The sequence below is a fragment of the Coffea eugenioides genome, chromosome 3 (genome assembly GCF_003713205.1).
Source record: "Coffea eugenioides isolate CCC68of chromosome 3, Ceug_1.0, whole genome shotgun sequence".
In the NCBI taxonomy this organism is placed as follows: Eukaryota; Viridiplantae; Streptophyta; class Magnoliopsida; order Gentianales; family Rubiaceae; genus Coffea; species Coffea eugenioides.
Genome location: NC_040037.1, coordinates 2,569,595 through 2,585,263, shown reverse-complemented (window position 1 = coordinate 2,585,263; position 15,669 = coordinate 2,569,595). Strand labels below are relative to the sequence as shown.

Here is a 15,669-nt window from a genome sequence, read left to right as displayed (position 1 = left end):
TTTCATTACATTTGTAGTTTGGATTAGTTGGCTTAATAAAATCGTTATCAAATCACGAACACTCTTAAGAAAATGCAACATCAATTTTGCATCATATAGGGTCTGTTTGTTTGGGTAGGTTTTTCAAAAAATATTTTTCATAGTTTTCATTATTTGATTGTCAATTAATTTGAAAAAATAATTTCTGACCGAAAATAAGTTACACCCACGGAGGAAAATAACTTCATTATCTATCATTGTTGTGAAGTTATTTTCCTTTCGTAAAGCAGTCTTCTTTTCACAGCCTCCAGCAAGGAACCATCGATAAAAAACCAATCTTTTCTTCGGCAGACCATCTCCAGCGACATCTCATCAGCAAACAAATCCCTTCTTCGCCGGCGGCATCTCCAACAAAGACCATTTGTCCTCTCTTGTGGACAATCGAGAAGTCAAAAAGACTATTTATTTTATCTCAGTTTCTACCGCTTACCCAATTCGTAGCCTGCATACCGCTCCAGGAGCCCATCAAAATCTGGGTTATCTCTTCCAAAACAGCAAAACCCTGGACCAACTAAGCAAATTCACTCCCTAGCTATCCAGAAAGGCTTAGCTTTAGACGTTTCAGCGTATTCAAAAATCATTTCTTTTAGTTGCGCTAAAGATGCTGGTGACATGGATTATGCTCGCCGCGTATTTGAAACAATTCTCGAACCAGATGTCTTCCTCTGGAATACAATAATGATAAAGGGTTATTCCCAAACCTGTTATCCTGAATATGCAATTGTTTTGTACAAGAAGATGTTAGAGAAGAACGTGAAACCAGATAACTACACATTCCCCTTCTCGCTCAAGGGGTTTAATCGAGATTTTCCGTTGGAATGTGGGAAAGGAACAAAAAGGAACACATGCCCACATATGTAAATTTGGTTTTGATTCTACTGAATTTGTTCAGCAATCTTTGATCCATGTCTATTGTTTTGTCTGGCCAGATTGATATGGCTCGGCTGGTTTTTGACACAAGTAAGAAAAGTGGGATTTGAGTCACTCTAGGCTTGATTAGAGTGCTTGTATGTACCGATGGTTCTAATTCTGTACCATGAATAAGGTTTTTGATTCTGAAGCTGAATTCTTGGTTTATATTCCAATATAGAATTCTCTGCATTTAGGTTTTTCTCCCTTTTCAAAGGAACAACATAATGACTTGATACTATACCAATAAAAAATAGTGTTCAGCTAGATTTTCGTTTGATTTTTAACTCTTCTTTCCCATCCAATTCATTAGTATCATTAATAATTTCATTTAAGAATTCATGGTGTAATATGAATAAATATTTTATAGAAATGATAATATGATTATAATGGATAGAAACTAAAATTAACTTGTAATGAAATGAATGTTTTGAGAGTAGAAAAATATTTGCAACATATCAACAAACATATCAGAAAATATTTTTATTGACAAACCAAACACCGAAAAATTATGAAAAAAGGAATTTGGAAAATATTTTAACTTAATAACCAAACACTGGAAAATTATGGAGAATGAAGTGATTTTCCAGGAAAATAACTTCGATGTCCAACCAAACAGACCCATAATGGAAAATTCAAAAAAAAAAAAATGCTTAATATGGACTATGGCGAACAGTCGCATGCTTGTTGTGGTTTAATTATTTTCAACTGATTTTGGACAAGTATTTTTATTGGTAATTTTATTTACTTTTGCACGTAATTTTAGATTTTTTCAATAGACAACAAATTTAAAAATTAACAATTTATCAGCAATAGCTTTAACTAATTCGATTACTCTCAATATTTTTTTTCCCATAATCAGTTTCTACAAAATCTACATTCTAAAGACAACAAGCCAAATAAAAGTTTAAGCCCTTTGAAGTTCGAACGAACTGTACATTGTGCATAAGTGATTGTACTTGTATGACTACAATCATCATTCCAAAATGGTTCGTAAAATCCCAGATACTTGGGGACCTGTGTATAAATGCTGATATTTCCCATAGAACCCCCCTGAGTCCACTAATCTGTCCACATGCATTTCAGCCACAAATATATTAACTGCCCAATTGTTCCTAATCTCCCCTCATTGTCCGAAAGTGAACCTGTCTAGATTCATCGGAAAGCGAAGCCGTGAGGAGCCATGGCAGCAGCAGCAACGCCCACTTCAGTTCACAAATCAGAGGAGGAATGGCAGGCCATTCTCACCCCTGAACAGTTCCACATCCTTCGCCAAAAGGGCACCGAGTAATTTCCACACATTCTTTATGTCTCTTGTTCATTTCAGTATTCTGGGCATGGATAAAAGACTGGTCACTTTACTGAAACAAGAAGTATTTGCTTTGCTTTTTCTTGTGTCTTTTAAATGATGTTATTGACTTAAATGGGATGACTTTCACTTACCTTGTGCTTTATTTGATTAATCCTGTTAACAATCTTGATCTTTTTGGCATGTGATAATTGGATTTTTCACTGTTACTATGGACCAGGTTTCTAATTAATGTTGCTTAATTTGTTTACAATTTTGATATCATGGTTTTGCTCAGCAAATGATGATATTCCTTCCACATCTTTCTTCTGTTTTTATCGTGCAAGAGTGCCCCCATTCCCTCCCCCTTTTCCACCGGGAAAAAAAAAAAAAGAACTTTGTGGTATAGCCTGTAGCTAATGGAGGACTTTAACAGGATCATAGCTTTTCTGATTATAGGGGCTGGGAACCTTGTGTTCAATTATTTTTATTATTAAACTGTTTTATTTGAGTGGCTGAGGAGGTTGGCCAAATGGGAGCAGGTCTATGTGCTGGATTGATGACATTTTTACCAGCCTAATAGCCTAAGATAAAACTCTCTGTAATTTAGTAGCTACTTGTGTCGAAACCTTCAGCATGTTATGATTCAGGTTTCCACTTCTTCTATATTAAACCAGGGAATAAGAAAGATTAAGCCAAAAGCGTAATTGAATAGAATGTAAAGATGAATAGAATGCACAATACAGGAGCCATATATGGGTTAGAATGAAGCAAGAAAATTACTCCTTAAAATGCATTGGTTGTACCAGAATATCTACAAATCAATACTGATAAATAATTAGTGGTAAAAACTTTTTCAGCACCAGTAGCTAATGCAGCGGCACTGGATGAATGTAAGATGTGGAGACATTTTTGAAATGTTCTTCTCTCTATGCTGACGACCTGTCTACAAATCAATACTGATAAATTAGTGGTAAAAGCTTTTTCAGCACCAGTAGCTAATGCAGCGGCACTGGATGAATGTAAGATGTGGAGACATTTTTGAAATGTTCTTCTCTCTATGCTGACGACCTGTGCTTGCTGCCTAGTTTTATAATGGTCTACGAGCCAATACTTTCAAAGTGGCCCTTGCCTAGAGAAAGAGGAGATAGATCTTATGAATACTCCAACATGCCAGATGCATATCCAGCTTGCAATGGAGACTTGGACAATGTTACGTCCCTCAGTTCTTGACATTGGCTTGGGTTATGCTTTGCTGACACAATGCAATGATATACAGATTGCGTGGAACTGGGGAATACGATAAGTTTTTTGGTGAAGGGGTGTATAACTGTGCTGGATGTGGAACGCCACTTTATAAATCTACAACAAAGTTCGACTCCGGCTGTGGTTGGCCTGCTTTCTATGAAGGTTTCCCAGGGGCTATTACCCGCTCTGTGAGTGATGCTAACTATTGTCTGTCATTAACCCTTCCAGCTCCATGCACATGTTGCTAAACGTTAAAATGAAATGGAAACTTCTCAGCCAGATCCAGATGGAAGGAGGACAGAGATTACCTGCACTGCTTGTGGTGGACATCTAGGTCATGTTTTTAAAGGAGAGGGGTACAAGACTCCCACAGACGAACGACACTGTGTCAATAGCATCTCGGTCAAGTTCATCCCTGCAAATTCTTCTGCTTGATTGTGTAATAGCCTAGTCTCTGTGCGATGTAATATGAGACTGCATGCTTCTAAACATACGAAACTTATCCTTCTTTGTTGTGTTTCTTCTGCACATGTTCCTTATCTTCTATGCTCTTCCTTCGTAGTATGTTATCAGCTATCCTCCTAGCATATCTTCATCCTGATCTAGCACTTGGCTTCTTTGCCATTGCTGCTATCTTTGCTTTGTTTACCCCAAAAATAAAGTCCATTTTATATAGAACCACACGCAAGATGCCATGTAGGGAACTTAAAAAAGAGTACAATTGAGAAAGCTCATGCTTTCATAGATTCTTAGACGTTGTGATTGAAGTAACTAATATAGTTCTTAGATTGCATTTGTCATCATAGGAACTGGGATCCCACTATCCAATTTCCTCATCTCAAAACACAATAGTGTAGCAACAACAAAATTTACTCTAGCATGTAAATTCCAAAAGGTCATCCTAACTCTGAAACTCAATTACTTCAGCAGAACTGATGGAATTTTTCAAAAAAAAAAAAAAGAGAAAAAAGCTGCTAGCTTTTCATTTCTGAAGGTCTTCTTCAATGAGGAGCTTCGTATATAATCATACACAGAGAACAAAAGAAAAAAAAAAAACAAATTAAGGAAAATGTAATTCCACAAATTTGTCTTTCTTCATTGGTTTTGTCCATAATTGAATACAATTAGTTTCAATAGTTTTTCATTTCTTCTCCTTGTATAAATGTCATATTCCAAACAAAGAATTACTCATCCATCACAAAAACTCAACAAAAAATGATCCAAAAACTGCACTGAAGAATGAAGTGTGCCCTTTCAATTAAATCCTTTGGTCACTCATTTCATAAAAAAGAAAAATTTAAATGAACCAGCTCCTCATCGTCAGCGTCATCCTCATTTCTTTTTGCTACTCTTTCTTCTTTCGTTGCACTCTTTCAATGCTTGAACTTCTGCTCAAGATTTAAGTAAAATGAATAACATAAATAATTAAAAAGTTAAACAAAAAAAAAAGAGGAACAAAATAAGAAACTTTAACAATTGGATGATAACAATAAGCCTAGCACCTGTTTGGCAAGCTTTCCAATTTCGGTTACTTTTGATAAGACAATCCTGCAATTATTTAGTTGATCAATTTTAGGGTTTAGGGTTTAAGATTTTATCAGATTTTAAATTAAAAAAAAAAAAAAAGAAGTAAAAAGTACAGAACCTGTAAGGATAGGTAGAGAGAAGAGCATTCCTGAAGCTGCTTGACGTTTTCGTCGTCTTCGTCGGAGTCGGACTGGTGGAGAACTTGCGGCGATGGCGACGGTGATGGTGGTGGTGGTGGTGGCTCTGACGGTGACGGATGAGTTGGAATCGGGTTTGGGTTTGGTCGCGGGTCCATGTTGGTTAGTTGGTCGGTTAAGTCAAAATTTGCTAACAGTTGGTTTGCTTTTCAATTTTCTAAGCCTCTCCCTCGTGTCCAGTGCTGACCAAACCAAACCCTCTTTTTTTTATTCTTCCTTTTTTTTTTTCTGTTTAACCTTAATTTTTTAGTATTGGGCTTTTCATTTTCTTGTTTTTCTATTGTTTTGTCAATTAAATCATTTTTTCTTCAGTGCACATCTAACTAATAATTCATCAAACCAGCTTATAAATAAGAAATTAAGTTACAATGATACGTTAAAGTTATGATGCCATTCTCGAATGATTACCGATTGAGATAAAAAAAAAAAAAAAGATTACCGATTGAGATAAGTTTATAATGTCATTCTCGAATAGTTACCAATTGAGATACTTGTAAATTGCAATAACAAAATTTATTTTTATTTGAATCTACTGAGTGAGTTTCAAATGTGAATTATTTGGATCAATTGAAATTTTGTTCAATAATACTTAAAGGTAAATAACATGAATCACCAATTCTTATTCAGCATTTTTTTCAGCTAACATTTCTTAAAGCGAATACTGTCTTTGAGGTCATCATCAATTTCAATTTACTTTTTTATTTAATTACTCAAAATTCCACCTATTCTTATGTGGTATTATTCATATCTCTTGAAATTAAGGAATATTTCAATATTATGGTCCATAACTCAATTTGAAGCTATAGACCATTTGTTCAATCAAATTTTGCTATTGATTACAAAAATATTGGAAATCGCAATTTGGTTAATTAATCATAGTCATTAAAAAACCCGAAATCTCAATTGATGAATTGAAAAAAAAAATCAACTAGAAAATGGAATTGCTTGGTTGAATGAATGAAATATTGAATTTTTTGGGCAAACCAAACTACTTTGCTAATTGAAATAAAGCATGATGGCCTTTGTGCGTCATGTCATTCATATTTGGTTTACCTCTCCAACGTAAAGATATCATACTTAAGGTTGAATACGAGTTGAGCTACTTATGAATCGCTTGAATCAAAGTTCAACTCGATCTCGGTGCTTGAGTTCAAGTTGATTAAGTAGAATTTGAACTCAAAAATACTTACTTCGTTAGCTTGCGAGTTAACTTGATTATGTTTATATATTTATTTTTTATTTTAACAATAAAATTACTTATACGTCTATAATATCTTATTATTCGTTAAAAATTTATTATTTTATTCATTTTTAAAAATAAAATAATTATTTTTTTATTTTTAAATTCAAACTCGAGCTCGAATCGAAATTGGGTCAAACTCGAGTTTTACATTGAAAACTCGTCGAGTTCGAATTTGAGTTCGATTATACTAGAATTAAGTTCAGACTCGACTCGACTCAACCAAAGTTCGATTCGATTCGATTCAATTCGTTTGTAACTCTTATCATACAGTAGATACTAGTGCTACAATAGAACAAATATACATTAATATTACTTTGTAATTGGAGAAAATGTTCAACAAAATTATAAATAGGGAAGCCAGGTTAGTACTCATAGAAAATAAGGCCCGATTGCTGTTTAAAAAAATGCAGAAAAGAGAAATTAAGGCTTGTAAGATTTTCGTAGTTCTTCATTGACGGCTAAGTGTAAGTGTGTAACATGCGATCGGAATAGTCCAAAAGAGATTACATATGCAAGAGGGGTTGTTTGGTTCATATCAAGAATTGTGCATCAATATCTAACAAATTTCTTAGGTAAAAAAAAAAGTGTAACAAACTCCAAATAAAAAGTACATTTGTTTTGAAAAAGGGCAGAGCTAATGTAATAATGTACTTACATAATTTGTGGCAATTTATTTATATTGGGGATGGACTGGAGTTGCATAAACATAAATAAATCTAATTCAACATTTGGATAAAAAAAAATTAGAACATCATGTTAATTTGGAAATGGATACTGTGCCTCTTAACTTGATAATCAAAAAAATGTTATTTGAATACTATATAAGTACTTTATTGCATAAAGATGAAAATTTACAAGCGCTATATATCAATCCAAGAAAAATGATACTAATTTTGAAGGTCATAAATAGGTATTTTAAATACGATATCTCAACATATTTCACTTGTACAGTATCTTTTGCCATCCAAAAAAGAATGAATGAAGGTCTATTTTGAGGATTGTGAACTTACCATTTTCAAAACTCCATTAGGTGTTGAAAAAATGTTTATTTGTTGTAATAATACAAGTGCTCAAAATTAAATCCGATAATTCTAATATAGATTGAGAAAATCAAAGGGAACTCTTGTTGGGAAATAAAAAAAAAGTATTGATCCCAAATTAGGCGAAGGGAAATAAACCGGTGTCAGTCCCAAATAGGCAAATACATGCGATAAAAACAAGGAACCATAACTGAAGAAGGGAGAAAACAAAAATTAAAGCAAGTAGGTGGGGTCCATTACTGTTTGGATTTTAACCATAGTTAGCCATGCTGGCAATTGGCACATGTGCCTTCTCCGGTTAATAAACCAATAAAAAAGAAAAAAGAAGGCAAGAAAAAAAAATATACAGCCAGAATTGCTGTCCGGAAATTGGAGCAAGAAAGGAGAGAGAGGGGAGGGAAAGAAAAAAAAAAAACACCAGAGCTCTCTCACTTTTCCGAGAGCTTCATGCAATTGATTGACATCAACCAAATTGACTGCGGCAACACAGAATCAAGCTGAAATCTGGTAAGTCTGAATCAAAAAACCTCAGAAAGATACCTTTTTTTTTAATAATCAAAATAAGCAATTGAGTTAATGTTGGGATCTTCATCTGGAATGCATGGTTTTTGGTTGATTTTTCTGCGATTCTCTTGTATTGTTATTTGATCTGTGGGTTGTTTTTTGATTGATGATATCAATTTGAATTTATTTGAATTGATTGAGAAATTTATCTGGGTTCTGTTTACATGCATTGGTTTTGTCAATTTTCTTGGTTTTATATCTTTGGGTGCTCTGTTTTGCAGTCAAGAATGGCATCTACCGTGCTGAAAGCTTGTAGCGGTGCTTCCAGTGAATCATCATTGATGATCGTTCAAGAGAAAGGGAGTAGGAATAAAAGAAAATTCAGGGCTGATACACCAATGGCAGAACCTAATAAGGTTGTCCCTGAACCACAAAGTGAATGCAAAATTTACGAGTTTACTGCTGAAAAGTTTGATTCTGTTCAGAGTCATGCTCCTTCAAATGGGTGTGAAACTTGCTGTGTAAAGCAAGACCAATCGGAGGGTTTAAAACTAGACCTCCGGCTGTCTTGTTTGGCGGGACCATCTGAAGTTGGTTCGAGCTTGCATAGAGAGGAGGTTGAAGCTTACGAGTCAGATCACAATGCTCAATGGAATGATCTCACCGAGTCTGAGTTACAGGAACTTGTTTTGAGCAACTTGGAATCAAACCTGAAAACTGCAATTAAGAAAATAGTTGCTTATGGTTATAGTGAAAAAGTTGCTACCGATGCTGTATCAAGGTCTGGCCAATGCTTTGGGACAAAGGATACTGTGTCAAACATAGTGGACAGCACTTTAGCATATCTTCGAGGTGGAAGGCATGTTGATACTTTGAGGGAGTATGACTTCGACAATCTTATGGCTTTGGAGCACTACATGCTTGCAGAATCAGTTTGCTTTCTAAGAGAGGTGAAGCCTGATTTCAGCACTGGTGATGCAATGTGGTTCTTATTAGTGTCCGACATGAATATATCTCATGCTTGCACCATGGAAGGTGATCATCCAAACAATATAGTTAGTGATTTGGCTTCTCTGTCGCTGACATCTGATGCAGACGCTTCTGTCAGTTGTTCCCATAATGGTCCTTCAGAGGCAACAAACATGGCAAATCCTTATGGACATACCTTTCACTCTGAGGCAGCAACAGTAGCAGGTGTCTCAAGTTTAAAGTCGAAAGGTTCCTTGGTTGCCCATGGACTTGCTCCAGACAAAGAACGCCCCAGTTCTCCAGCAGCAGCTGTTGAGAAAACCTTTAGCTTAGCAGGAACATCAGTTTCAGAAGAAAAATTTGTGGGTAGTAGAAAAGCGTCTGGATTCACCAGGAGAGATTATATACTTAGACAAAAGTCCCTTCATTTGGATAAAAGCTCTCGAACATATGGTTCAAAAGTGAGCTCGAGAACAGGGAAGCTCAGTGGTTTTGGTGGCCTGGTTTTGGATAAAAAACTAAGGCCTATAGCAGAATCTACAGGTGTGAATAGCAGGAATATTTTCAAAATTGGCAAGGCAGTTGGGGTTGAAATGCCCCAAGACAATTTGAATCACAATATTTCGGCAAATGTTGGGTTCCCTTCAGGTTCAGTATTTAACATGGGAGCTGCTAACAGCGTTTCTATATCATCTAAGTCTGATGTAGAATCTACTAATGCTGAATCTTCATTGCCTACAGCGAATGATTCACCTGCATTAATTGGTGCAGATACTGAGCTATCTCTTTCTTTGCCTGCCAAAAGCAGTTGCGGTCCAATGGCAGCTGATGCTGAGATATCCAATTCAAGTTATCGTGTAGTGCCAGTTGATGAGTCCCTGCCCCACTCAGTTCCAGAGGAAAAGAGGGATGAAATGATTCTGAAGCTGGTCCCAAGGGTTCGCGAATTGCAAAATCAGCTCCAAGAGTGGACAGAGTGGGCAAATCAAAAAGTTATGCAGGCTGCTCGTAGACTAAGCAAGGACAAAGCTGAGCTGAAGGCACTCAGGCAAGAAAAGGACGAAGTTGAACGGCTCAAGAAAGAGAAGCAAAATTTGGAAGAAAACACTATGAAGAAGCTATTGGAGATGGAGAATGCCTTGTGTAAAGCTAGTAGCCAGGTAGAGAGAGCCAATGCTACTGTGCGCAAACTTGAAGTTGAAAATGCTGCTTTGAGGCAGGAGATGGAAGTGGCAAAGTCACGTGCAGCTGAGACAGCTGCTAACTGTGAGGAGGTATACAGAAGGGAGAAGGCGAATATGTTGAAGTTTCAATCACGAGAGAAGCAGAAGGGCATGATTCAGGAGGAACTGGCTGCTGAAAAGAGCAAGTATATGCAGCTAAAACAGAAACTGGAGCAAGCTGAAGATCTTAGGGCTCAACTCGAGGTAGATTCTAGCCATGAGTTCAGACTAGTTTTTCTAGTTTTTGCAACATATATTTCTGACTTTCACTAATATGACTAAACTTTGCAACCAGATTATATCAGTGCTACTGAATCTTTGAACATTTTGACCTGTTTGTTTGTTTATGTGATTGGAGGCAGGTGGAACCACTTCGGGAAATATTCTTTTATTGCAAAATATTGCAAATTGAACATGCAAATCCTTGTTAAATAGCTTTTGAAAACATGCTACTGCCAGTTTTGGCAAAGTTTAAAGGCACAGTACTCTAATATTCTTCGGATATGAGAGGCATCCCCAGATTCAGCTAATAACCTTTGTAGAATTTTGCTTTCACTTTTTTGCTTGTAATTATATTTCTGATGCACTGTACAGATGGTGCATTGTGTTCAGTCTCTTTCTTTCCATTTTGTTTTCTTTTGTACAGCATGCAGGTATGTCTTTTTGCACTACATTCTTTGATGCCAAATGCTGATGTATACTGTTACTTATCCAAAAAGGGAAACAAAAAGGAACTATCAGTACCCTGAGCATGTAAATCTTTTTTGGTATGAAGGAATTAGCTGGGGGGCAGTTCAAGGACTGGAAAGCTTCCAACTTTCCCAACCGGCCTGGGATAAATGTCAACTACAGTACCGCTGGACCTGTCATTTCCTAGGCATAATCACATGGCAGCCGTCACCGTATAGAACTAGTACTATAACCCTTCCTTTTTTTTGCTAGGACTATAGCTGTAAAAGGAATTATATGGCCTGACTCTAACATTGGATGTGTATAGGTTTTCCTTCTTCTGTAGAGAAATAGGAGTTGCATTAAAATTTATGGATCACATGGTCTTATGCAGAAGAAAAAAAAAAGCTTAGAGAGAGAGAGAGAGAGCTGTATTCAAGCCTATCCAAGTTGAGCTCTGAAAATTTGAGCTCAAGTTGATAATTATTCAAGCCAAATCGAGTTCATATTGAATGTTGTGTTGGCCTCAAGTTTTCTTCATGCTCAAGTTGCTGAAGAAAATTCGATATTCAAACTTGAGCTCTTCATGCCTCATGGGGAGTGAAGACTCCAGGTTGGAGGTCGATATGTGATTGAACTTGTAACTTTTTATATGTAAGCTAATATATCTTGATGAATAAATTAGGCTATAATAAATACATATACTCACCACTTTAAGTTCATAATGTCCTCAGAAATAAATGACATTGAAAGGATATAGTGTTAAAGCTCTCTAACTATGTTAATGTAAAAGCATCTCATATATAGCCCTAGTCAAGCTGAGTCTATGGAACATATGGCAGGAATAAAAAGGCTTGGACAAAGAGCTGTATTCAAGCCTGCCCAACTTAATTCATATTTGGCTTGAATGTCATATGTGCTCCAGTTGTTGAAGACAACTCAATGTTCAAACTTGAGATCTCTCAACTCACTGGGAATATAATTCCCAGGTTGGAGGTCAATAGACTTGAGCTCAAATTTGTCAATCTTGAATATACTACAATATGAAAACAAATACTTCTGGACCAAGAAATTAAGTTAGGAATTTTTAGTGAATACAGGTATTTGCCACATTAAGTTTCAGAAATAAATGACACTGAAAGGAATTAGTGTTAAACCTGTCTCACTTATTTAGAACATGTAAAAGTGTGTCATACATAGCCCTTTTGAGTCTAAAAATCATACAGTCTTAGGTAAAAGGAAAAAATTACCTTGGAGAAAGAGCTTTATTCAAGCCTACCAAGTTGGCGTTTCAAAGTTCAAGCTCATTGTGAGCATTATTGGAGCTGAACTTGAATTAAGTTGAATATGATGTGGGCCTCAAGTGTGCTTCATGCTTGAGTTGTTGAAGAAAATTCATAATTCGAACTTGAGCTCTTGACTCATAGGGAGCAAGAGCTTACTTGGGAGGTCGATAGACTTGAGCTCAAACTTGTCAATCTTTACTTTTCTACTATATGTAAAACAATAGTTCTTGATGAAGAAATTAACGCTAGAAATTGTTCTAGATACATATATTCACCACTTTTAAGTGTAAAATATTCTCTGGAATACTTGACAGGAAATTGTGTTAAAGCTTTCTTACTATTTTAGAACATGTAAAAGTGTCTCATTTGTAGTCCTATACAAGCTGGGCATACAGATCACACGGTCTTCTATAGAGAAGAAATAATGGCTTGGAGAAAGAGCTGTATTCAATTCTATGCAAGTTGTGCTTTCAAAATTTGAATTTGACTTGAGCCAAACTGGAATTCGGCTTGAATGTCATATGTGCTTGAGTAATTGAAGAAACAGCTCTAGCTCTTCTCAACTCAATGTAAAGAGCCTAGGTTGGATGTTGAACTCATACTTGTCAATCTTTAATTTTCTGCCATATGTGAATGAATACTTCTTAATGAAGAAACTAGGTTATGAATTTCTAAGAAATATGTATATTTGCCACTGTAAGTTATAATGTCCTCAGAAATAAATGACCTCAAAAGGAAATAGTTTTAAAGCTCTCTTACTAGTTTAGACTATGTAGAAGTGTCTCATACATAGTCCTTGAGAAACTGAGTTTACATACCATACGGTCTTAGGTGGAGGGGAGAGAAAAAAAATTAAAAAATTGGAAGAAGAGCTGTATTCAAGCCTAACAAAGTTGAGCTTTCAAAATTCCAGCTGAACTTAACCATTTTTTGAGCCAAACTTGAATATGGCTTATAGGCCTCAAGTTTTCTTCATGCTTGAGTTGTTGAAGAAGATTCAATATTCAAACTCAACCTCTTCTTGATTCACATGGAGTAAGGCCTAGGATGGAGGCCGATAGACTTGAGCTAAAACTTGTCAATCTTTAATCTTCTACTATATGTGAACCAATACTTCTTGACAAAGAAATTAGGTTATGAATCTGAGATAAATATGTATATTATTCACTTTAAGTCAAAATCCTCAGAAATATTTGATACTGAAAGGAAATAGTGTTAAAGCTCTCTCACTATTTAAGGAAATGTGTCTCATGTATTGCCCTAGACATGCTGAGTTTGATGAAAGAATGTACTTGATTTTAGAGCTTGTCTTGCATAATTTAATACTGGACTGGAGTTTAGCTTTTTTAAACTAAGCATCGACCTAATATCAGACAGTGCAGTTCACTCTATTTGGAGTTGAATTGTCATTCTTCATTGTGGTCATACCTTTACCACCTAGTAAATGCCTTCGATAGCAATATATCTATGCTAAAATGAATGTGTTTATGCAGACCTGCTGGTTTGGAATAAGTTGCTTTTTGTATAACTCAAATATGGGCTATTCATGAAAAGCTGTGGGCAATATATTTGCACTTATTCAATTAATTAGCTTGGTATCAAGCTCAAGCTCGGTTCATTTTCTCAATTGTCATTCACGAGTCTGAAGAAAACTAGCTATTGGCAAATATTTTGCTAGTTTACAACCCTCTATGTGTTAGTGCAAATAATAGGGGAAATTTGAGAAGTATTCTGTTATTTATTGTTTTCCTCTTTTTGGCTTTCTTTGTCTTTGTCAAGGTTAAACCGGAATCCTTGGAGATTGTATGATTGAATTTGGACCATCTGCTGATGTGATGTGGTGTCACAGTTCTTTTTTTCTTTATTATGGTGGGTTTTGAGCTAAGGAAGTTTTCACCAGTGTCCTTCCTTTTATGTTTCATATTAGGAGTTGGTAGTTTGTGTTCCTTTTTGACTTCAACACAAGTCATAACACATGCATCTGTTTGATTTGTCTAACACAATGCAAAGATAACTTTTGAGAACAATTAGCTTTTATAAACAGCTTGTTTCTTTTTCACCTTCTTTTGGGGGTTGGAGGGGAGGGAGTATGCAAGTTGAACGGCATTTAATTCCCGTTCAGCACGTTGTTGGACATGGTTTCCTTCTATTAGTGAAGTGCTTCGAAACTTTGATTATCTTTTTCCTGCCTAGTTGTTTTAATTTCCAGTTTTAGGCTTATGAGAAGTATATCTGAATGAGCTTTAAATTTAGGAATGGATTTATTTCTGACACAAGACTGCTGTAAGCATAAACTCTTAAGGGAATTATCGTCTCTGTGGAGAGAAGTATTTAACACTACAGACTTGTCTGAACTCTATGATAGCTTTGCTTTTTAGTTTCAACTGGCATTTCTTTGCTGCTTGATGTAATAAAAAATGAGAGCAAACTTTAGTTGTGCAGACTTCATTTGAAACCAAATTTTTAGTTTTTAGATGGTTTTCCTGGTTGTTTTTGCATGTTGTAATTGACAAAGCAAAACATCACAGGATAGGTGGAGACAGGAAGCCAAGAGGAAGGAAGAATTATTAGCACAAGCCAGTTTGCTAAAGAAAGAAAGAGAAAAAATTGAAGTTTCATTGAAGACCAAGGAGGATTCCATGAAATCAAAAGCAGAAAACAATTTGCACAAGCATAAAGATGATATCCAGAAGCTTGAAAAGGAAATTTCCAAGCTAAGATTGATGACTGACTCCTCAAAAATAGCTGCACTTAAAAGGGGAATAGATGGAAACTATGCAAGCAGACTGACAGACTCTACATATGCCCCAATGCCCAAGGAATCCCATATATCATACATTTCTAAAGTAGTGAATGATTTTCAGGACTACTCTGGAGGTGGAGATGTTAAACGTGAAAGAGAGTGTGTCATGTGCCTGTCAGAGGAGATGTCTGTAGTCTTCCTACCATGTGCTCATCAGGTTGTGTGTAGAACATGCAATGAGCTCCATGAGAAGCAGGGAATGGAGGACTGTCCTTCCTGTAGGAGCCCAATCCAGCAGCGTATTTGTGTACGTTATGCTTGTGCTTAATGTATTTTTGGGAGGGTGTTAAATAGTTATCCAAGTAACAGTTTGTGGGACTTTTTGAAACAATAAATGCATTCGGATAAACCCGATCAAGACTATTAAGTTAGTACTTACAATTGCTCATAAGAAAAGTCTGTGTCAAGTATGGGGTTGTAAATGATGTATCCCCTTTGCATGATTGAACAATAAATGTGCTTTGCTTGTCTCTCTTCTCCTGATTATTTCTGTAATGTCATATTATCTTATAACTAGGCCAGGTTCTGCATAATATTATGTTTGCTTTGCTTTCTTGTAAATTGTAAGCTTGAAGTTTTTGCAATGAAGGAAATAGTGCCTTCAAATTTTTGTTTCTAGTGTTAAACCTTACAAACTTATATAAGGTTCTACAGCCAAATGCAAAATCTAATCTTATTCTTCTGCACACCTGGTTTTACCTGTTTGTACGTGTAAATTCTGGTG

At 35.8% G+C, this 15,669-nt stretch overlaps 3 protein-coding genes across 4 annotated transcripts; 2 read left to right on the top strand and 1 right to left on the bottom strand.

Moving 5' to 3' along the window:
• Window positions 1-2,028: 2,028 nt before the first annotated feature.
• On the top strand, window positions 2,029-4,025 carry LOC113765777 (peptide methionine sulfoxide reductase B5-like). The gene is made up of 3 exons (XM_027310025.1): window positions 2,029-2,235; window positions 3,516-3,672; window positions 3,761-4,025. Exons 1-3 carry the CDS (start codon window positions 2,132-2,134, stop codon window positions 3,917-3,919), a joined length of 420 nt encoding a protein of 139 aa, XP_027165826.1. The 5' UTR covers window positions 2,029-2,131; the 3' UTR covers window positions 3,920-4,025.
• Window positions 4,026-4,528: 503 nt separating this feature from the next.
• On the bottom strand, window positions 4,529-5,331 carry LOC113767015 (probable basic-leucine zipper transcription factor R). Its single transcript, XM_027311188.1, has 3 exons — window positions 5,130-5,331; window positions 4,987-5,032; window positions 4,529-4,872 (listed from the first exon to the last, which is right to left on the bottom strand). The coding sequence occupies exons 1-3, from the start codon at window positions 5,304-5,306 to the stop codon at window positions 4,817-4,819; spliced, it is 279 nt and encodes a 92-aa protein (XP_027166989.1). The 5' UTR covers window positions 5,307-5,331; the 3' UTR covers window positions 4,529-4,816.
• Window positions 5,332-7,861: 2,530 nt separating this feature from the next.
• On the top strand, window positions 7,862-15,431 carry LOC113765540 (putative E3 ubiquitin-protein ligase RF298). Of its 2 annotated transcripts, XM_027309759.1 has the most exons (4): window positions 7,862-7,998; window positions 8,277-9,612; window positions 9,736-10,391; window positions 14,671-15,431. In XM_027309759.1, the coding sequence occupies exons 2-4, from the start codon at window positions 8,283-8,285 to the stop codon at window positions 15,211-15,213; spliced, it is 2,529 nt and encodes an 842-aa protein (XP_027165560.1). In that variant the 5' UTR covers window positions 7,862-7,998; window positions 8,277-8,282; the 3' UTR covers window positions 15,214-15,431. The 2 variants fall into 2 exon arrangements, with proteins under 2 accessions (XP_027165560.1, XP_027165559.1); XM_027309758.1 differs by having other exon boundaries at window positions 8,277-10,391.
• Window positions 15,432-15,669: the final 238 nt, after the last annotated feature.

What these genes read in the sequence shown, in the direction of transcription:
- LOC113767015 (XM_027311188.1), bottom strand. Translation starts at nt 5,306, where the DNA reads ATGGACCCGCGACCAAACCCAAACCCGATTCCAACTCATCCGTCACCG. An exon ending in CTCTCTACCTATCCTTACAG is followed by an intron (nt 5,033 to 5,129) that starts GTTCTGTACTTT and finishes AAATAATTGCAG; the next exon opens with GATTGTCTTATCAAAAGTAA. An exon ending in TTGGAAAGCTTGCCAAACAG is followed by an intron (nt 4,873 to 4,986) that starts GTGCTAGGCTTA and finishes AATCTTGAGCAG; the next exon opens with AAGTTCAAGCATTGAAAGAG.
- LOC113765540 (XM_027309758.1), top strand. Translation starts at nt 8,283, where the DNA reads ATGGCATCTACCGTGCTGAAAGCTTGTAGCGGTGCTTCCAGTGAATCA. An exon ending in ATCTTAGGGCTCAACTCGAG is followed by an intron (nt 10,392 to 14,670) that starts GTAGATTCTAGC and finishes AAAACATCACAG; the next exon opens with GATAGGTGGAGACAGGAAGC.
- LOC113765777 (XM_027310025.1), top strand. Translation starts at nt 2,132, where the DNA reads ATGGCAGCAGCAGCAACGCCCACTTCAGTTCACAAATCAGAGGAGGAA. An exon ending in CTTCGCCAAAAGGGCACCGA is followed by an intron (nt 2,236 to 3,515) that starts GTAATTTCCACA and finishes AATGATATACAG; the next exon opens with ATTGCGTGGAACTGGGGAAT. An exon ending in CAGGGGCTATTACCCGCTCT is followed by an intron (nt 3,673 to 3,760) that starts GTGAGTGATGCT and finishes GAAACTTCTCAG; the next exon opens with CCAGATCCAGATGGAAGGAG.